We start from the raw sequence: 22157 nt of genomic DNA on the forward strand, positions 1-22157 counted from the left end.
CTGTGACAGAGAAACTCCAGCCAGCACCCCAGCACCCCTCCACCCATACGGTAATGCTTGTCAACAGCCTTTACAGGCTACCAACAGTGTTTGTTTCCCATCAAACTGACAACCAGTGTGTTGGTAAGTTTAATAAGAATGATAGGATGGGCCGTTTGTGGTCACCAGCATGAATTAAGTATTACTCTAGGAACTTCGCTTGTGTCACATCACTTAAACTCCACAACAACCCTGCAATTTGCACATATATCATTACCTACTTTACAGATGAAAACATTGGGTCCGGAGACATTAGGTCACAAGCTTAAAGTCATGAAATAAAACAAACAAACAAACAAAACAAACAAAAAAAAAAAACAGTAAGGCTAAGGGATAGAGTCAGACCTCTCTAGTTTCCAAACTCAGACTTCTTCTACCCAATGACTTTCCCCTGCACAACTCTGAGATTGTAGATACACAAACCAGAAATCCACAGGGACAATCTTACTCTTCCAAGTCAGGTGCCAGTGAGAACCTCCCGATAATGCATTTTGCATTGCAGGCTGCTCCCCCACCCTCCAAATAGTATGCTTCCTAAAAGCGCCATCCAGAAAAGAAAAGGAGATAAGCAAACAGAAAAGGAGATAAGCAAAGTAGAGAGCGGGACAGCGTGTACTCAGAAGTGGGCAGACTGGCGGAAAAACAAACAGAATCTGCTGAAAATTAATAGGAAGGCAGAGACGCAGCTGAAGAAATGCTACGAGGTGCCTCGGTTCATGTTTTCTCATACTCGATTCAAAGAGAAAATGTCACTTGTAGAGTTGCTTAAAAAAAAATGAATTCCACTCCCTGGAACTCAAAGGACAATATTAAATAGGTAGATTGTATCATCCCGTAGGCAGGCCTTCCCAGCCCCGAGAACTTCTCTCTCTCTCTCCATCATGATTCTCATCCTCCTTTCTGGATGTTTCCATGATCCCTCTCAGCACCAGCAGCTCTTGGACTCCCTGCACACACACACACCCACACCCACCACCACCACCACCACCTAGTGTTTTTATTCCAGAACAGGAATAAAGTCTGATCAAATAAGAAGTGGCAGAGGAGAAAACCCATGGTTGCATATTTCCACAGGTTGTGCCACCCACAAGATTTATTGTCCACCCTTGACCATCCCTAAATTCCCCAACTCGAGTTGTCTCAAGTTCCACGGCATGTTCTTCCAAATGTTTCTGTCTTTACTTCTAAAGTTACAACAACAAATGACAAGCTTCACCCTTTTGAGAGACTGATTGCCGAGCGACTTCTTCATTTCTACCTGGAGCTTAGAAATTGTGTCCCCAGTTCATATGTTCAGAACGGGTTTCCGGTCCCTACCTTTCCACCAACAGCCATGGCTCCAATAGGACTGCCCCTTCTCGTAAGGAGCACCGGCATCCACCTGCTGCTCAGGTCAGAACACCAGTGGGTCTCTGGGTCTTCCTGTCCCCTGCCCTCTCTAGCAGGGGGGTCTTGCCAAGTCTCCTCCTGAAGCCTCTCCATCCCTCCCCTTCTCTCCACCTCCATCAACACACCTCCCACCCAGGCTGATGCAACCACCTCTCATCCTCCCCCTCAATCTTCCCAATCTCTTCTTCACAGATTGACCAACCTAATCCTCATGAAATGCAAATCCAAGCATGGCATGTTCTCCTGGCTTTCCAGTCGCTCCTGGAATAAAATCTAAAATCCTGAACATTTCCCATGGGGCCCTGCCTGACCCGACTCTGGCCTCTCTCCAGCTGCATCTCACGCCACTTTCACGTTCTCTATCCTCTCCAGCCACACTGGCTTGCTTTCTCTCCCTTAAATATTTTGATCCTGGAATGACTCAAAGCCTCTATGGTGACTGTTTTCTCTGCCCAGATGTTCATCCCCTAGTTTCTCTTTGAATACAGCTTTTCTTACCTTCGGGTCTCAGCTCCTAATTCTTTTGCCCAGAGGCTCTACCGACCACCCATTCCAAGGGGTGGTCTTTGACAGTTACTGGCTTGCTTCCTAATGTCTCTTCTGGCACCTTTCACAAACTACAATGACTTCACTTATATATTTACTTACTATCTGGTTTCCACTCTACTTCCAACACCTAACACAAATACAACAGCAACAAAACCCAAGCGTTGAATGAGTAGAACCCACAGGCATCCTCCCGCAGCTTCAATAAAGCGGAGAGTCAAAGTGAAAGAAGAGATATCGCTGCCTGTGTGTGAAAGCAAACAGCCAGCTAAACTTATATAAATATGCTTTTTAAGTGTAAGTTAAGATCCCAAAGGGTATTTTCTCACTGACGATGTGGACCTGCAGAATGAGATGCAAAGATAATAAACGCATTTAATTTGAAGCAGATGGAAATCTGGTTACTGGTCACTTGACTTGGGGCCCTTTAAAAAAAGTATTCTCGTCAACATTTTGTGAGTATAATTTTTAAGTGCTCTCTTGGAGGACATCCCCAGCTCCCTGATGGTCACCCGATGACAAGGCAAGGCTTAATTGAGTCCTATGGGCCCATGCTCATTTGCATATCTGCCTGGGTCTGGTCGATGGGAAGGCCCAGCTACAACTTTATAAACAAGCATCCTAAAGTGAGTGGAGCACGTTAAGGTCCTTGAGTAGGGCACTAGGGACGTGTATAATAACATATTTATTGAGTGTAGATTTCCTTAATGTGCCAAAATATGCCTTAGGGTTGTCAGTACAAATGTTACAACTTGCTAGAAAAGTTGGAGGTATCTAGTGATCAAACACAGAGCTAATGTTCTTTTAAGCTTAAGAATCTTGTTTTCTTAAAAAGAAAAAAAAGCCTTGCCAGCTACTTCCAACTAGACAGCATACAAATGGACTAAGTGGATCTTTTGAGAGGAGCAAGAGAAACGTCCTAAATGAATAGAAACTTCAAGAACTGCAACTTCGGACACCAAGTTTAGATTCGTAAAAGAAAAATGATGCACTTTTTAAAAAATTGCATGGCATGGAGAAACGTTTAGGTTTCTGTCCAATATCAGTGAGGGTAGTTCAATGACTGGTCCTAACCCGAGGCTCCAAGCAGAGACCTGATGTTTCTATATCCTTAACCATTCTCTCCTAATTATCACCTGTAGGAGGCCAGTTTTCAGATTAAATTTCTTTGGCTTTCAGGGAAAAATATTAAATCCACCAGAGATGTTACCATTTAGTGCTAACCACAAAATGCCAAAGCAAAAATCACGTCCTGCTTTCTGAGTCCTTGCCGTAGTTGGACACTCTTGATGAATCCCAGATGCAACCCTGTGGACTTTCTGCTCCTAACTCTGGTCATCACTGCGGATCTGAGGTTGATTACGCATCCCCCCTCCAACATTCCCTTCCACATAGTAATATTCTGAATCTACTGTCTTTTGTTCTACTCTACATTTACCCAACACTTTCTCATCCATTCATCCTCCCAACCATCCTCTCATCCATCCATGCTATCCCATCCATCCATCCATCTACCCATCCAATATGGATTAAGGATCTGCCTCTTACTAGATATGCTGCTATGTGTTAAGGAGACATTGGTGAACAAGAAGGAGTCTATGATTTCATAGAACATAAAAATCTAACAGTGGACATAAGTATGGAAACAGACCATTTATTGCACTAAAATGGAGATACTTGAAAGATGCCAGAGGGGCACCTGGGTGGCTCAGCCAGTCAAATGTCTGCCGTTGTCTTAGGTCATGATCGCAGGTTCTAGGGATTGAGCCCTGCATCATTGAGGCTCCCTGCTCAGTGGGGAGTCTGTTTCTCCTTCTCTCTCTGCTCCTTCCCTCCACTCCTACTCTCTCATGCACATGTGCACACGTTTTCTCTCAAATAAATAAATAAAATCTTAAGAAAAATAAAGATGCCAAAGACCAGAGCGAAGGTAGTCTACAGCTCAGGGTGGGGCAGGTGTCATGAACAGCAAGCACCATAGAAGAAGTGATGAGAAGGAGTTCCCCAGGAGGATGAGCATTCAGGGGAAGGAAGGAGGGAAAATATTATATTCAGGCAGAGAGAGGGAGACAAGCCAACCCCAGAAGCCCAAGAGCCAGCAGCATTTTGAGGGCACAGGGATGGTTCTCCTGTTGAAAGGACACTGGGGTAGGCAGGGAGGGGGCAGGAGCAGATTGAGTAGAACAGCAGAGGGAGAAGGAAGCAAGATCAGGAAGGACCTTGTGGGTCTTGTCCAGTGGGATGACTTGGATGTTTGAAAATCACTGAAGGGCCACCTGGATGGCTCAGTTGGTTAAGCGTCTGACTCTTGGTTTTGGCTCAGGTCATGATCTCAGGGTCCTGGGATCAAGCCCCACTGTGGGCTCCACACTGAGTGCAGAGTCTGCTTGAGATTATCCTTCCTGCTCATTTTCTCTCTCTCTCTCTCTCTCTAAAATAAAATCTTAAAAAAAAAAAAAGAAAATCACTGAAGAACTGCTTAATATTCCCCCAATACAGAATTGATACAATGTGAAATGGGGCGGGGATGGGTGGAGAAACAGAAAACACAATTTGGTATGCAATATATTAACCCTACCCCATAAAAATTAAATAGTGTGGTGACACCTGGTACATTGTGGTGAGCACAGCATCAAGTGTAGACAAGTCAAATCACTATGTGGTACACCCGAAAGTAAGGTCACATTGTGTGTCAATCATACTCAAATGTAAAAGAATTTAAAAAGAAAATTGCTTGATATTAAATATATATATATACCAGCTCTTAGATGCTTCCTGAACTCTAGTGTCTCATCTCTGTAAGAACTGTTTTCTTTGTAATATATATGTGTGTGTATGTGTGTAATTCTTTAGTGGCACCACTGGAAGTGTTGCATGAGGGACACCTGTTCTCAGGCTGTTCTACTACTTGGGAGATCTTCCCACCCTTCTCTCATTACTGCCACATGCAAATATGCAAGAATAAGCTGACAGCATCGATTTATTTTCTTTCCAGATTGAATGATTTTTCACGAAGTTGAAAGTTCCAGTTCAGTAACCTCCTCTCATGACCACATGCCGGGCCTCTCATTTGGAAGTTACTGGGTCACTCAGAATGTCGTACCTGATGGTGGATTTTTTTAATCCCTAGAGTTCCCCGTGAGAGGAAGAAGGAGAACAAGAAGCAAGAGGATCTGCCTGAAGACCAGCCCTTGCCTGGTGGGCAGATGCTGCAGAAGGAAGGTGCCCACATCTCCAAGTACAAAGCAAAAGACACAGAAGATGGCAAGGCTACTAAGGAAGGCCCGTCTCTTGGCAGAACAGAACCTCGGAAAGATGCCAAGGGTAAGGCCAGCCCAAGGCTACAGGCCGACCCAGTCCCCATGCATTTGCAGATCCCCTGTGGGTTTATAAAATGGGGTCCCAGGGCTGGAGCCTTTCGCTCAGGGGCAGAACTGCTGGGGTAGGAAAAACATTGTGGTTGCAAAGAGCAAGTCTGTGGAGCTACTGCTCTTTGTAACTGAACTTCTAGCTCAAAGGCTCTAATTTCATTACTCAGGTGTTATCTGGGGCTGTGCCAGGAAGGACCACAGCGATGGGATGAAAGGCCGTGCATGCCAATTGCCTCAGAGGCCACATTCTGTGTCGTGAGCCCCAGAGTCAGCCTCACCTTCTCAGTGACAACCTCTGATACTTGGGAGGAAAAGCAGAGCACACATTTTTCTGGGGGATGGCTTTGTTCTGGCCAAGGGACTCCAATGATCACTTTTGCTTCTGCGGAGTTGGGCTCTTCCATGCGGGGCTGCCTCTAAGCCCAGCAAAGCCCAGGCCTGAGCCCCAGACATGTCCCACCAAGGCAGGGAACAGCCACTGGCCAACATGGTCTCCCTTCAAGTATGAGGAACAAGTCACTGAGGGTCAGTGGCAGGTGTCTTCAGAGCAGGAGCAGCAACCCCAGAACTGATCCATGGGTTGGCAGCTACACCAGCTGGAAGATTGTCTCCTTGTTTCCCCTTTTGTAAATTCCCCCCCACCTTTTCTCCTCCCTCACCTACCTATTCCCCAAGGGATGACTTACCATTGCCTGTGGCTCTCAAGCTCTAATTTACCAACCCTGAGTTAAACACATGGAGCAGCCGGCGGCGTCTGCGCCCAGAAGGCCGGGGGGCGAATCATCCCTGCATCTCCATCCTTCTCTAGCTAAAGAAGTCAAGCCTTCTGCAAATATATCCACACGGCATTTCCCCTGTGTGTGCCCCACTGACAGGGGAGAGGAAAGCAAGGGGGGGCAGGTGAAAACTTCTCTTTAAGCCTCATTTGCTAAGTGGAAAATGCAGCTTCTTCTGGTCAGTAACGTGGAGCTATCACTTACTCCGCGTGCTAAGCACAAAGGCAAATGAGAGTGGCCAGAAGGGGATCCATAAATTCTCCTAATTACCTCCAGAGCCCCATCCGGGCTGAATCAGAAGGGCCTTTCGTTACACCGCCAGGGCTCACTTCTTGAAAATTGTGGTTTCGCCTCCCTAAAAGTCTTCTGGATGCTAGTCACATTCGGGCCGAGGAGGGCCCTGACGACCAGGACCAGATAAGAGAGGGCTTGGAAAGTGGGTTTTTGGTTTTTTTTTTTTTTTGCAAAGCTCGGTCTTATTCCCCTTCTACTGAAACTAGTAATTAAGGAGAATTGCAGGGTAAGGAAAGAGAAGAGAAGAGATGTAGCAAAAGTTGGAGAGAGAGAGAGAGAAAAGGAGAGAGAGAGAGAGGAGCCCCTTTATTTTGGGATAAAGGCCTCAGCCTGGAAGCCAAGCAAGTGCAAAACCTTCACTGCAGACCGAGTGGAGGATGAGCTAGAACCTTGACAGGCAGGTGGGGGAAAGCTCTGGCCTCCTCCCGCCTCCCAGCTCAGCTGCTTGCTGCGGGCACGCAGGAAGCCCGGGGCTTTTCCAGACACCTCCTTGGAGCAGAATGGTATTCCCCCCCTCTCTTCCGACCTTCCCAGTTTCCATTCCTTTCCAGTTCCATGTAGGGATCCAAGTCCCCCTTTGCTTTTCGATCTGAGTCTCACAGATCGGGCCGTTTCATGCCAAGCCAGATAAGCAACAGGGACTTGAGGGAGCACAGAGGATTCGTTCTGTGACTCTGCGCATCTTTGTTGAGCACCCACCCTGTGGCAGGTTCTTTTCCAAGTGCTGAAAATACCTCGGTGAATAAAATGGACAAAGATAATCAAAGACACTAATGCCCCAAGGGGACCTGGTGTGTTCTCTGGCTCACCCCCGGCCTAACAGGAGAGCATCATTGGCGGAGCCTGCGTGTGAGCAGCCCTCCTGCCCACTTAGGGGCCAGTCTGGGCCCCATCAGTTATCTCAGGAGAATGCCAGGGTTTGCTCCAGAAGAAAGCAGTGCTTTGGGAAGCTTTGGAGACATTGATCCTGAGAGCCTGAAGGTCATCGGAGTCCACAGGCTCCACCCTTGGGAGCACTTCTGTTTCTTATTTTCCTCCCACTTGAAAGTAATTAGGCTTTTTCTTCCATGTAGGGGTTTCTACCCACTTCTGACCCCAAAAGGCTCGGGAAATTACAAAGCAAGCTTTCCAACAGATGCTTTTACCAGCGTCAGACAGTCCTACACGGCTGCCAATTTGCTCTCACTACCACTCGCAAGCCTGACGCATTAAGAAGAGAGAGAGGCCCGAGGCGAGTGGGCCTGCTTGCTTGTGGAATGCCCGGCTGCAGAAGCGAGGTGGTCTTTCCCCAGCTGCGGGGGTGCTCCTCGCCCCACGGAGGATCCGCCAGGCAAGGGATCCTGGCAGGAAACACTGACGAGTGTAGGATGTAAAGATCCATCAACAGTGGAGTGGTGGAGTGTGCGTGTGTGTGCACACGCGTGCATAGGGAAAGAGAGAAAGACTGAGTCAGAGAGAAGGATGGATAAAGGGAGGGAGGGAGAGTCATAAACATTTAAGAAATGGGTGAAATGGGCTCGCTTGGAAATGTGCGGTTTCCACAGCAATTTTTGGAATCTCGGGGCATAGCAGAGCAGGGGTGACTGCCTCAGAAGCATCTGCAGCCACTCCCCAGTCCGAAAGCCATGTGTTGTATGAAATCCGAACCACATCCCTCGCCTATGACCCGCCTCCCCTGGAGGGGGGGGCGGGGGGGATCTGGGGGAGATTTGGAAGACTGTAGATCAAAAGGAGAGCTTGCTCCAATTTGTCAGAGTCAGGAAAACACATCATTCAGACCAGTATTGGGTAACTGCACATCCTGTCTGAACATGCTCACCAAGCCTTGATGGTTTAGCAGAGCATGACTTGGTTTTTTTCTCTGAAAGCAACAGATAATGGAAAAAGAAAGGAGAGGAGACAGGGCAGGGGCGCAGAGACGACGAAGGGTCTCCGTGCGACTCGTCCCGGATTTGATTTGGGTGCTTTGGTTCTCCCTTGTGCAAAATGGGGAGTGCGTCATGCTCAGAGCACCCAAGAATCACCAGGAGGGAAGAGATCTTCAAGGTCGCAGGCTGTATGAGTTCTAGCAATCTTGGGGTGGAGACTTTTGGGTTTTCTATGTAGAGTATCATGTCATCGGCGAAGAGGGAGAGTTTGACTTCTTCTTTGCCAATTTGAATGCCTTTAATGTCTTTTTGTTGTCTGATTGCTGAGGCTAGGACTTCCAGTACTATGTTGAACAGCAGTGGTGAGAGTGGACATCCCTGTCTTGTTCCTGATCTTAGGGGAAAGGCTCCCAGTGCTTCCCCATTGAGAATGATATTTGCTGTGGGCTTTTCATAGATGGCTTTTAAGATGTCGAAGAATGTTCCCTCTATCCCTACACTCTGAAGAGTTTTGATCAGGAATGGATGCTGTATTTTGTCAAATGCTTTCTCTGCATCCAATGAGAGGATCATATGGTTCTTGGTTTTTCTCTTGCTGATATGATGAATCACATCGATTGTTTTACGGGTGTTGAACCAGCCTTGTGTCCCAGGGATAAATCCTACTTGGTCATGGTGAATAATTTTCTTAATGTACTGTTGGATCCTATTGGCCAGTATCTTGTTGAGAATTTTTGCATCCATGTTCATCAGGGATATTGGTCTGTAATTCTCCTTTTTGGTGGGGTCTTTGTCTGGCTTTGGAATTAAGGTGATGCTGGCCTCATAGAACGAATTTGGAAGTACTCCATCTCTTTCTATCTTTCCAAACAGCTTTAGGAGAATAGGTATGGTTTCTTCTTTAAACGTTTGATAAAATTCCCCTGGGAAGCCATCTGGCCCTGGACTCTTGTGTCTTGGGAGGTTTTTGATGACTGCTTCAATTTCCTCCCTGGTTATTGGCCTGTTCAGGTTTTCTATTTCTTCCTGTTCCAGTTTTGGTAGTTTGTGGCTTTCCAGGAATGCGTCCATTTCTTCCAGATTGCCTAATTTATTGGCGTATAGCTGTTCATAATATGTTTTTAAAATCGTTTGTATTTCCTTGGTGTTGGTAGTGATCTCTCCGTTCTCATTCATTTGGGGAATATAAATAATAGTGAAAGGGAATATAAGGGAAGGGGGAAGAAATGTGTGGGAAATATCAGAAAGGGAGACAGAACATAAAGACTGCTAACTCTGGGAAACGAACTAGGGGTGGTGGAAGGGGAGGAGGGCGGGGGGTGGGAGTGAATGGGTGACGGGCACTGGGGGTTATTCTGTATGTTAGTAAATTGAACACCAATAAAAAATAAATTAAAAAAAAAAGTCGCAGGCTGACCACGAAGAGCCTGACACACAGTAGACCTAAGTAACCCCAATCCGTCAGTGGTCACCGAGGGAAGGAGCGAACGTGTGAACGCTGGGATCCCTATATGCCCTCTCTGCAAGCAGTAGGTCAATCTGAAATGCCAGCAGTCACGTGGCCATCTACTGAGGTGGGCCGCTCTGTCTTTGGCAGCTGCCGCTGTGAGCATCATAAGCAAATCTGAATCCAGAGCCGCCTTCTAGAAGCTTCCATCACTGGTTCCAATTCCACCCATTGGGGCTGGGTGACATGGGTCGGATCATTCCCCTGCGTGGCAGTCTTTCCTAACTGCCATGTCTCCCACTGGGTTCACTCTTCTTCGGGCTAGTATTCTCACCTCCTTCATCCAGGCCCCAAATAACACAGAGAGTTTTAGGATCTTAGCGTCTGCACCATTGTCATCGTTGTCTTCTGTACGAGAGACAGTTTGTGAGATGCTCCTGAGCTGAGTTCAGTGGTTCAGCTGTGATTGGGCCAGGGAGGGAAAAGTGGGTCTGTCCCCTTCTTGGGGCAGATCCCATGTCTAATGATGCAGGCAGTGGCCTCACTGGCGTATGCAGTGGCTACAGCCCACTCCTCTTACCCCAAACCTGAATGTACCCAAATAGAGGCTCAGTTAAGTGTTGCTAAAAGACAAAGAGTAACTCCTTCTTGGCTCTTCTTTGCCTCAGACAAAGTTAAAGCACATCAGGGCTGATGAGTGATTGATTCATTACTGTGATCAAATTCTCTTTCAACCACCCTATTCCCCATCTCACACCATCAGGCATATTTCCCACGAGCCAGTAATGAAGGAGAGAGGCATCCCTGAATCCCCCTCACCCTGATTATAACTCCTGAAAAGGATCTTTAAATTACAATAAAGATGTCGAATTATTCCTCGCACATGTTAACACTGGACAGTTTACCAAGTATTTTTCAAATAGTTGAGATATGTACTTTATTTTTTAGATTTTTTAAAAAAGATTTTATTTTATTTATTCTTGAGAGACACACAGAGAGAGGCAGAGAGAGAAGCAGGCTCTCTGTGGGGAGCCCGATGCAGGACTCACTCCCAGGACTCCGGGACCATGCCCTGAACCCAAAGCAGATGCTCAACCACTGAGCTACTCAGGCGTTCCTATATGTTAGATTTTATATCAGACAGAAGTGCATTTTCCCTGAGGGGATTCGAAGAAAAGAGTTCCACCAACAGAAAGATGAATGCATTTCCCCCATGTGACAAGATGTCCAGAGGAAGGATGGTAGGGGTGTCCATGATGGCATCAGAGACCCAAGCTATTCATAGCTTCCTCCTCCTCCTCCTCCTTCTTCTTCTTCTTCTCCTCCTCCTCCTCCTCCTCCTCCTCAAGATAAGTCTTCATGCTCACAAAATGACTGCTCAGCTCTGTGCATCACATCCACCTCCCAGGCAGAAAGAAGAAAGGTGAATAAAAAGAAAAGAGGAAGATACTGGAAGAAAACAGTAACTTTCCAAGATACCCCTTCTCCACCAACAAACTTTTGCACATGCACACACACACACACACACACACACACACACTGGAAGAGCTGGATTAAAATGTACTTTACTACTACTAGAAGCAAGGATTAGCTTTTATTCAGGGATGGACAACCCTAATAATCATGATGGCCTCAACTCTGGATCCAATCAGAAAAGTAGGTCGGCATTCTCTCAACAGAAGCAAAACAGATGGATGTCACCATGTGCCCCTGGCCATGTCTCTTTTTTTCTTGAGGTTTCTTTGATGTTCGGTAAATTGGCTCTCGTGCTCCCATTCCTTTTTTTTTTTTTTTTTCTCCCATTCCTTTTTAAAAGAGTCTTCCTCAGTCCTTCTCTTGGAAGTGCATGACTTCCAAACGTGTCTACATGTGGGGCCAGCTGCGAGCGTGACTCTGAAAAGACACCCTCTCCATGCCTGTTGCTCCGATCCCCACTGTGTGGAGAAACCATGTGTGGCTGAATCAGGACCCAGTGTGGTGCCTATTATAGGGAACTCTGATAGAAGGCAAACAGAAATCGCTAACTGCAACAAGGCGGAAATAAGTACAACGGTTTTGAAAAACCAAAAGAAGCTGATGCAACTAAAAGATCATGGAGAAAGAAGGATATTAGATATAATAAAGTGGAGAACATATGTTCTTTTTCTGTTATTGTGTGTTAGGGTCCCAAAAGTCTGATAGCGTTTGGATGGTTCAGATTAAAGTATTTTAGGAAAGTCAATGTGGTGAAAGATCTAAGATGGACTTGATTTCAAATATATATATAAATATATATAATAAATATATATAATATATAAATATAATGTGTAAATATATATTATATATTATCAATATAATATGTAAATATAATATAATAAATATATATATATCTGCAATAACCTAGTTAGGAGAAGATGGGAGTCTAGACTGGCAATGGAACTAAAAAGGAGAACAGCATAAAAAGACCTTCCAGGGGCTGGATGGCTCAGTGGTTGAGCATCTGCCTTTGGCTCAGATGGTGATCCTGGGGTCCTGGGATCAAGTCTCATATCAGGCTCCCCACAGGAAGCCTGCTTCTCCCTCTGCCTGTGTCTCTGCCTCTCTCTGTGTCTCTCATGAGCAAATAAATAAAATCTCAAAAAAAAAAAAAAAGAAAGATCTTTCAAAGAGGCAATTGACAAACCTCAGGAACGTTCATGATACAGAAGATGACTGATGGCAAAATCCAAGTCAATTCTAAAATTTTTAACTAACAGAGAGATGAATTATTAGGTCCAACAATTTGAAAAAAAAAGAAAGAAAGAAAAGAAAGAAAGAAAGAAAGAAAGAAAGAAAGAAAGAAAGAAAGAAAGAAAGAAAGAAAGAAAGAAAAGAAAGAAAGAAAAGAAAGAAAGAAAGAAGAAAAGGAAAAGGAAAAGAAAAAGAAAAAAGAAAAGAAATTCCTCTGGGAGGTATATGTATACAGAATTTTGATGTCAGAATCAAGTTTATTTCAACCACCACAACCCCCCCCTCAAAAAAAGAAACCATGTGGGACATACGCTGACATCTCCTGCTTCTGGTTCTACTTTGCTTCACAAAGTAGCAGGCTCTGATATCAGCCTTGGTTTTGCCCTATTTATAGTTTACAGAAGATCAGTGAACTGATGCACATGAGCCTTATTTCTCAAACTGATGGTAGTTGTCAGTGCCAAACAACAGGGAGTCAGAAATGTCAGGGGTCCACTCACATTCCTGATGTGGACTCTTGGCCAAGCCCTATAACTTCTCTACATCATTATTCCTTCACTAGTGTATTAGTTTTCTATTGCCGGGTAACAGAATTACCACAAATTTAGCAGTTTACAGCCATGCCTGCCCATATCTCAGTTTCCATAGGTTACGAGTCCTAGCTGGGTCCTCTGCTCAGGTCTTATCTGAGACTCAGGGTCCTGCCAGAGTCCATTTGCTTGCAGCTTTAGAAATCTTGGTGGCATGTTGGGGTGCCTGGGTGACACAGTTGGCTGAGGGTCGGACTCTTGATTTCAGCTGGGGTCATGATCTCAGGGTCGTGAGCTTGAGCCCCAAGTCAGGCTCCGCGCTCAGTGTGGAGTCTGCTTAGGATTCTCTTTCTCCCTCTGCCCCTCCTGCTCATGCACACTCTCTCCCTCTCCCTCTCTCTCTCTCAAATAAATAATTTTTTAAAAAGAAAAAGAAAAAGAAAAAGAAATCATGGTGGCATGCTTCTGTACGGCCAGCATGACTTGAGTCTCGAGCCTCTTGAACTTCTTTTAAGGGGCTCACCTAATTAGGTCAGGCCCACCCAAGATAAACTCCCTTTTAATTAATGATCAGGGGCCCTAATTCCATCTTCAAAATCCTTTCATCTTTGCCACAATGTAACATCCTCATGGGCTACATCCCATATATTCACACTCAAGCAGATGGCAGAGTCTGAGGCCATCTTAGAAGTCGGCCTCACCCTATAAAATGCAGATACAAATAGGACCTGTCTTATATGGTGGCTCTGAAGATAAGTGAGATGGTGAATATAACAGGAAGCACCCAGCAAGCAGCAGCTGCTATAACTATTCCAGCATTTCTGAGCAGCTACTACATGGCAGGCCCCATGCAAGGAGCTGGGGATTCAGAAAAATATTAATGCAAATCTTGCTCTAAAAAAAATCATGACATTCCTCTAACACTAAATACTCCCCCCACCCCCAACTCCCATTCAAAAGCTGGCAAGAAGCAATAAAGCTTTAAAGCCCAACTAAGTGACTTTTTGATACAAAGTCTCAGGGTGGGTTTTTTTTTTTTTTTTTTCAGTTATTGAAGCCACTCTCAAAAATAAGAAGTGCTGACTCCAATTGAACACTGTAATCCGCAAGATTATTATTTCCACCCTTAAAATCCCCCCCTGGCCTGGCCGCTAACTTGCAGTCAGAGGAGCGGCTGTCTGGTAATAATACCGTGTCAGCACAGGTGAACTCAACTCTCCCCCAGTGGTTCTTAGCCTGGGCTGCACAGGGTCAAATCCCCCCGGAAGGGCCTGTCCAGGGTCCCACCTGCCCAAACACAGGTCCATTTGGCCTGGGGTGCAGCCTTGCTTTGGAATTTTTAAACCCCCCACCCCCGCCCAAGATGCTCCAACACACCACTAGGGATGAGAATTCCTGCTGGAGCCAAAGTCTGATAGTTCCCCACAGTCTGGAAGCCAAATTCCCCTTAAAGAGAAACTGCTGAAGACAAGACGGGCCAGACACCAGAGCAGCAATAAAGGATTTTTCCATTTACTTGCAGCAAAGAGATGGAAATTCAACACATTTCGCACCTTTTCAAGCCACTCTCCCAGGTCTGGACCGCTGTTCCTTTGCACAGACAGCCCGCCCTGGGTGGGGAGAAGCTGGGATCCTGCTGAGCACAGGATACGTTACCCAGAAAGCTGCAGATGCTCAGCACGTCTTCCTCTTGCTCATTCAGTCTTTATTGACTCTGTCACCTGCGTGTACGGAGCACCTGCTGTACCCCGAGCTTCAGGTTGAATGCTGGGGCTTCAAAGACCCACAGACCCCAAACTGTGCCTTTAAGAGCTCAGAGTCTAGTGCCAAGATGCAAAGAAGCCCTTCCTATACCAGGCAAGAAGTGCTTTCTGGATTGAGGGTGTGGAGCTAGTTTTTATGTTGTAAATAATCTTTTTAAAAACCTTCCCAGTCTTCTAGGACTATGTGTATTTCTCTCCAGGGTTTAATCACTCCCAGAGGGCAAACTCTTTCCAACTTCCCCTCCATCTCCGGGGCGACTGTTCCCTCCCCACCCCACCCCCAACCCCCCAAAATTGCCAAGGATAAGAACATAAAAATGTCTTAAATGTCATAATTATTCCATAAGGAAAAAGAGCAACATGAAATCCCAGTTTTCTCTCCTCCCATCCCTCCTATAACCCTCCAAAGTTTTTCTCCCGGACAAAGGGGCGCGCGTCGCAGCCTGGGAACACATCCTGAGCTCAGTGGGGGCTGGCTGTGTCCACCTGCCGAACAGTCCCTGCTTCCAGCAGAACTGATTGCCAGCGCAGCAGAAAGCAGACACTTATTGACCGAGGAAGCTTTGGCAAAGCCCATGGGAGCTGCATTCCTTTTTTTTTTTTTTTTTTTTTTAGAGAGGGAAGGGAGGGGCAGAGGGAGAGAGAGAATCTTAAGCAGGCTCCATGCCACAACCCTGAGATCATGACCTGAGCCAAAATCAAGAGTCGGATGCTGACCCAACTGAGCCACCCAGGCGCCCCTGGATTCCTCTTTTAAGATAACACTGAGCCAGTGGCAGCTGTTTGAGACAGAGCAAAGTGTAGCCTGGTGGTGTAAAATTAGGGCAGGATTTGGTTGGCCTGGTCTGGGGGGGACCTTTCCTCCCAGAATAACACATGCTCTTCCACGGAACTAAGAAGTAGTTCAGCTGGCAGATCAGGGCCCCCCAAGCCCCTTCCCCCTTTCATTTGTCTTATTATCACTTGCTGAGAATCTACTGAGTACATGATCCTGGGCTAGGCTCTGCTAGCCCACCACCACCCTACTTCCACCAATGAAAGTTTTTAAAATATCAGAACCTTCCCATGGTCTCAAAAATTAAGTATTCCAGCAGATGCAGAAAGAATCATTCCGAATTTTTTTTTTCCTACTCTGGCATCCTGGGGAAATTGCTACGTCAAGTTTGCTTCATTCTCTAGTTTGAAATTCTGTTGGAAGAGCAATGTTTCATTCCGGGCTGCTGACAGCTTTCAGGAGCCACATGGGCAAATACCACCCAGACCCAGGTCTCCCACGCTGGCTGTCCTTACAACTTCAGCTCTTAAAATCTAGAGAAAAGGACACAAGCAACACTCAATACCATGGCTGCCTCGGTAGAGGAAAACCTAGAGACGGTGTTACGTCTTTGGTGTATGGGGTGGGGTGAGGGGAGGGTATGGGGATAAACAATCCTGTCCAACACCATTAGGAAGTTAGGTTACACAGAGGCAGAACTGCATCACAGGCCTCCAAGTTGCCCGTGTGAAAATTAGTGATTAAGGTCACCATGATGAGATCATTTACTCCAGGACTCCAGAGGCTTGTATCTCTAAATGAGCCTCGTATCCCTAAATTGGTTTAAATGTGGTCACGCATCAAGTCTAGAATAGGACCTGGATGGCTTCAAGGTCCCTGGGAACCCTCGATTTTGTCATTGAATTAGACCAGCCAGCCTAGGCTTGGTTTGCTTAAGGCTTGGTCATGGGCCAGACGCCTGTCTTGTATAGCGATTTTGAAATTGCTGAGAAAACTTCAGAATACTCATTTCTATTTTGGAAATTAGCACTTGTCTCCTTGCAACAGGGGGTGTATCCAAGCATCCACTAATCAGGGGTTGGCAAACTACAGCCCATTAGGCCAAATTTGTCCTGCCATCTGTTTTGTAGGACTTGCAAACTAAGAATGGTTTTGCCATTTTTAAATGGCTGAAAAAAAAATCCAAAGGATAATATTTTGTGATACAGGAAAATGATAGGAAAGTTAAATTTGTTGCCCATCAATAAAAGTTTTATTGAACCACAGCCGCACCTACTTATTTACTTGTTATCTATGGCTACTTCTGTGCCACAACAGCCATGTCGTGTAGTTGCTACAGGGGCCATGCGGCCCACAAAACCTAATAGATGTTTACCATCCGGCCCATCCAGAGAAAGTTTTCCGACTTCTGCACTAATATATAAAAAAATAATAATAATTCCGCATAAGTAAAAAAAGTGGGAAAGATGACATAATTCATTATTTAATTAACCTAATTAAATGACCAACGTGTAGCCCATAACGATCTTCTCTACTCAACCCAGAGCAATAATTAACTCTTGAGGCATCAGCAAAAACAATTTACCATTAATGCACCCAGCAAAGGGAATTGCCCACCGTGCTTATCATATTCCAGAAAGCAAATCACATGGGTTCGATGTGTCTCTCCCAATGAGGGCTTTCATTCTTGGTTCTGGGTTGAGGGTCTGCTTCCTTTGCTGCGGCGCGAACCTTCTTTGCTCTTCTGTGGGTGGGACCAAACACAAAGAAAGTAATCCTGGTCTGGGAGGGAAAGAAGCCAGCACTGTGCATGGACCCTGCAGCATGGCATTTCTCTCCTCCCTTCCCTGGAACAGACTGGAAGCTGCTGATCCCCCTGGGACCTGTCTACCCACCGTTAATCTCGAGTCTGAGCACCAGCAAAGCTGTGAGACAACACTGGGACTTGTCTCCTCCAATAGCAAAGAGCTTACGAATACATGACGTGAGTCTTCCAAGGATCCCTTTTTGCCTTATCCTTTGTGCACTGAGAAATGAGAGTGTGCCCCACACAGGGGTAAGCTCAGCACGCCAAGTGCTGACAAAGACCAAAGGAGCCGGTGTCAGTGGTTTCTCTTCCCTGATGTCCCCAGCCCACCCCCCATCACCTTCTGTCACCACATGGGACCAGTGCAGGGGAAGAAACAAAGCCCTGAACCAATCCCTCCATGATTCAACCTCATCAGGGCTCCCCTAAAAGACAAAAGAAGAAATCCTCAAAACCAGATAGTTTTCCAGTGCTCTGAATGGTCTTTTCCACCCCAGGACACCTCTGCTTCTTCTCCTGGCCCTGAATTTGTCACACCTCCAAGGCCTAAGATGTGAGGTTTCATCCCCTAACACCCTACCTTGTGGCTCACAGGTTCATTTTGCTTTGTGAGACAGACATGTTTGAGAAGTTTGGTGGTCATCTAACCCTGTTGTCCTAAAACCCAGAAATGGCTTTCTTCTAAACTGAATCGCTCGCTCATGTGACAAATGTCTGTGGAGCGCTCCCCCCTGCAGGACATGTAATCATGTAGGTGGACGATCCGTGCGGATGGAAAAACAGAGGCCCTGTGCTCACGGACCTTAGCGTCTAGCTGAGACATGGGCAAGGAGAGAGACACTCACAGGGAGTCGAGAGGGGGACCGAGACCCCCGGAGTAAATGGTATGGAAGCCCGAAGGTGGAGGATCCCACTCTGGCTGGGGAGCTAGGGCGTCACTGACTCTGGTGGAGGTGGCCCTTCACTGGGAGCCAAAAATCAGAGCCCTGAAGTACAAATAAGAGTGAGGCAGGGGAAGGCAGGGCAGGGACAGAGGGGGAAGAGACCAAGGCAAAAAAGGAGGCACGTGTTGATTGTGTTAAAAAATGTGATGATGGTGCTGGTGATGCTGGTTCTCCCAGAGAAAGGCGACCTGGCAAGTCAGGAAAAGGAGGAGGTCGGCCTGGAGGGAGGCCAGGCTGGAGGCCTCTCATGGTGCACTGCAGATTTGCTTTGCCCTCTGGGGGCTCTGGCCCCTTCCAGAGCACTCGGGGGGCCCCAGCCCCATCTATGCTCCAGCAGCTTCATGCCATTGCTCTTCAAGGTGGGCTCTGAACACCACCTTCCTTGGAACGGAGTCACCACCCAGAAGCAATGCAGTGAATTTATACGTGATGCCAGAGAAGGTACGGGAGAGACCTCAGGAAAGTCCTCCCACCTGGCTGGGTCTCAGTTTCTCCACCCAGGAAGTGGGATGTTTGATCCCTGGAATCCCTCGTGGTCCCTGGTCTTGGTCAGCCCCTTCGCCCGCCTCCAGAGCTGCTGTCACAGTGTCCTTGTGGCTCCTTATGGTCAGTGCTGGAAAGCAGCAGAACAACATGCATCTTTGTTTCCTGCTGTGTGGGAGGCAGGAAACGGCCCAAGCCCCTAATTGGGATGAGATTCCTGCGGCGTGTCCAGCCGCCCACTCGCTGGCAGCCCCCCACCCTCCCAGGTGTGTCAGCCAGGAAGGAGGGCATGCCAGCAGCAGGAACCCATCCCCTACTCACGTTCCTAACCGTGTCCCTGCCTCTGGGGGGTGTAAACGAATCACGATGTGGATAGAGACCGTGTTTGCTGAGCCTCCTCAGCAAACAGCACCAGGCATGCCTGGGGTGGCCCCGGGGTCAGAATCTAGGCTGGACACTGCTCTCCCACTGGCCACACGGGCAGGGCCAGAGGAGGAACCAGCTCCTTGGAGAAACTGATGTACAAACAGAATTAGATGCTCTGTAGTCAGCCCAAGGGGGTTAGGGCAGGAGAGGGATCTGAGTGAGGGTGAGATGGGCAGGATCCGGGAAGGCCAGGCGAGAGCAAGCATCACAGCAGTCGGAAGGCAGTGCCTGGCACTGCTCAGGCAGTGGGCACCCCACAGGACCCCCCAATAGACAGCTGGGTCTGGGCAGGGCAGTGAAGGGGAACACTCTGGCTGGGGAAATCCACGGCACGCTTCCAGTGGAATGTGAGCGGGGCTCCTTTGCTCCTCTGTTTCAAGTAGAAGTGAGATTAGAATCGCAAGATAAGACCCTCTGACATACGTTGCACCCCGCCTCCGGTCCCTTGCCTCCAAGAAGGATGGCCTTCAAGCCCTGGCATTCTTGACATTCCAGTTTCATATCAACCGTGCCATTTCAAGGCCGGAAAAAGGCGTAAATAATCCACTATACGAGGTGGGGGTGGGGGTGGGGGTAGGGGGGTGAGTCAAGGCCCTGGAGCAAGTAGCAAGCTCTTAACTAGAACTCAGCGCCCTGACCCCCGGTCTGGTGTGCCAGACTCCCAGCAACAAACAGAAGGGTTGTACCCTTGAGCCATCTCCCAAGGCCACAGAAAATTAAGAAAGGTAAGTGGACGTCCGACTAATAAATGAGAGGCATGGACAAGAGCTGCCTTGTCTTGGTGTGAGCACGTGGCACTTGGTAACCAGGTGCTACCCCGGCTCCTCACTGCGGGGGCATGTGGCCTGTCTGCCCCAGCAGGGCCCCTTCCAGCACTTTCTGGACATGAAGGCAGAGAAGAGACTGGCCGGCCAGAAGGAGCGCCGCAGTCGCTTTGGGGACATCGCCGTGCACAAGCGCTACCAGTTTGGGCAGTTCTTCTCCCCTTTCCAGGCTCTCGCCACAACGGTGAGCAAGCTGCTTCTCCTTGGGAAAGGGTTTTTAAGTCTTTTAGTGAGAACTCTGACAAACCGCAATTCTTTCCCCTTTCAAGAAATGTATTAGTCAGTTCTGGCCGCAAAAATGCTGTGTAACAAAACTAGCCTAAAATTTACTGGCTTGCCACTGCAGCCACCCAAGTTTCTCACTCGCTAGCCTGCAGAGAAATGCACTTGTTCCATTTCTGCTGACTGCGGGTTTGTAGGGTAAGAGGGAGCAGAGAACTGAGAACAGTAAACCCGGCTACACCGAGAGACTAAACATGGCCTAGTGCCTAAGAGACGGTAACCTTAGGGTTAGGGGGAGATTGGAAGGCAAATGGTTGCAGCTGTGGTGTTCGGAGATAGGATAGCTAGCTAGCTGTGGTCTCCTCATTTCAAGAGGAGAGAGAGGTCTGGGGAAAAGGGAAGTTTTTGTGATAAGGGAAGATGGTTCTGGCTCCTATCCCTCTACCCCACCTGTGAACTTCTGGACTCAGTCCAAGTGGGACCATTCCAAAATGCATTTCCTTCAAACCATTACGGTGATGTCTTTCTAGACATACATTCCTATGATTCTAATATTTATGTGTACATATGAATAGATTCCCCGGGCTTGTAGTGATTTCAGTTCAAAACGTTTGGGGGAGGTCTTGGAATTCCCTTTGGTAACAAATTTCCTGTCCACCACGTTCATGCATCGGCACTTGGGCACTCCTTCCCAACCTTGTTCACTTCATCAGTTGGCAGGGTGACCAACTCGTCCTTGTTTTGCCATGGATTGGGAACAGCAGCACCCATGTGTTGAGTTTGTGCCATGTGCCAAGTATAGCGCTAAAGACTTTACCAATCCTTAATCTCCATGACCTCCATGTTAACATCATTCCCACATTATCGATGAAGCAGGAAAGGCTGCTTCCTTAACATGAACTTGCTCAAGATTATCACTGCTCAGTGCAGAGCCAGGCTATGAACCTGCTATGCTGGGGCAGGTGCTCCTTTCTCTCCACATTCTATGTCATTGCCATTATTCTCCACCTTGTAGGAGATGAAAAGACTGGTGTCTCCCCGGGACCTGCCCCTGAATTCGCACCTGCAGAAAATGAGCATTCCATGCACTGCTGAAGGGAGCCTCCAGGATTTATCCTTGTCTTCCACAGAGCTGGGTGTGAGAAACAATGACAGCAACCATGAGAAAGAAAAGTCAATGAGTCACACTAAAACGCCTTTATTCCCCCCAATAGTTAAAGCAACAAAATCGAAAGACATGAAATAATAAAAATTTTAAAACTGCATTCTGGCACCTTATTACAGGGTTTTGCATTAAGACAGTTAGAGCCCAGGGCAGCCCGGGTGGCTCAGTGGTTTAGTGCCACCTTCAGTCCAGGGCCTGATCCTGGAGACCCGGGATCGAGTCCCACATCGGGTTCTCTGCATGGAGCCTGCTTCTCCCCCTGCCTGTGTCTCTGCCTCTCTCTGTCTCTGTGTGTCTCTCATGAATAAATAAATTAAAAATCTTAAAAAAAAAAAAAAAAGAGAGAGACAGAGCCCAGAGACTCAGGAATGCTGAGGCATTCTCAAACCTGACTTAACATTTAGATAGCTTGAGAGCCACAAACATACCTCCATGTGAGTATTTTGGGGAAAGTGAAACAATCAGAAGCTGTGATACTTAACTAGACTTAATCCTCAATAGATTTTTCTCAGAAGTCTAAAGATGGGGAAGGGGGTGGTTTCAGTGAAATGAATCAAGGACCCCACTCTTTCCATCCTCCTGGTCTACCATCACCAGAATGTTGGATGGCAACCTTGGGATTCACTTCTCATGGTGACAAAGTGGTTGCCAATGCACCAAACACCACATCCTCACATAAGCACATCAAACACTGGAAGGCCAAAATTTCTCCTCATGCTACGAATGCATGCATATGTTTGCATGCACGCACACACACGCACACACACACACACACAGAA

General features: G+C 47.2%; 1 protein-coding gene across 1 annotated transcript; it reads left to right on the forward strand.

Annotated features, from left to right (window-relative positions):
* The first annotated feature begins 53 nt into the window (after positions 1–53).
* Positions 54–21478, forward strand: LOC140607376 (uncharacterized). Its single transcript, XM_072782143.1, has 6 exons — positions 54–123; positions 1230–1431; positions 5105–5298; positions 17364–17491; positions 20029–20175; positions 21229–21478. Exons 1-6 carry the CDS (start codon positions 54–56, stop codon positions 21457–21459), a joined length of 972 nt encoding a protein of 323 aa, XP_072638244.1. The 3' UTR covers positions 21460–21478.
* The last annotated feature ends 679 nt before the right edge of the window (positions 21479–22157 follow it).

Source organism: Canis lupus, chromosome 16, assembly GCF_048164855.1.
Source record: "Canis lupus baileyi chromosome 16, mCanLup2.hap1, whole genome shotgun sequence".
Lineage (NCBI taxonomy): Eukaryota > Metazoa > Chordata > Mammalia > Carnivora > Canidae > Canis > Canis lupus.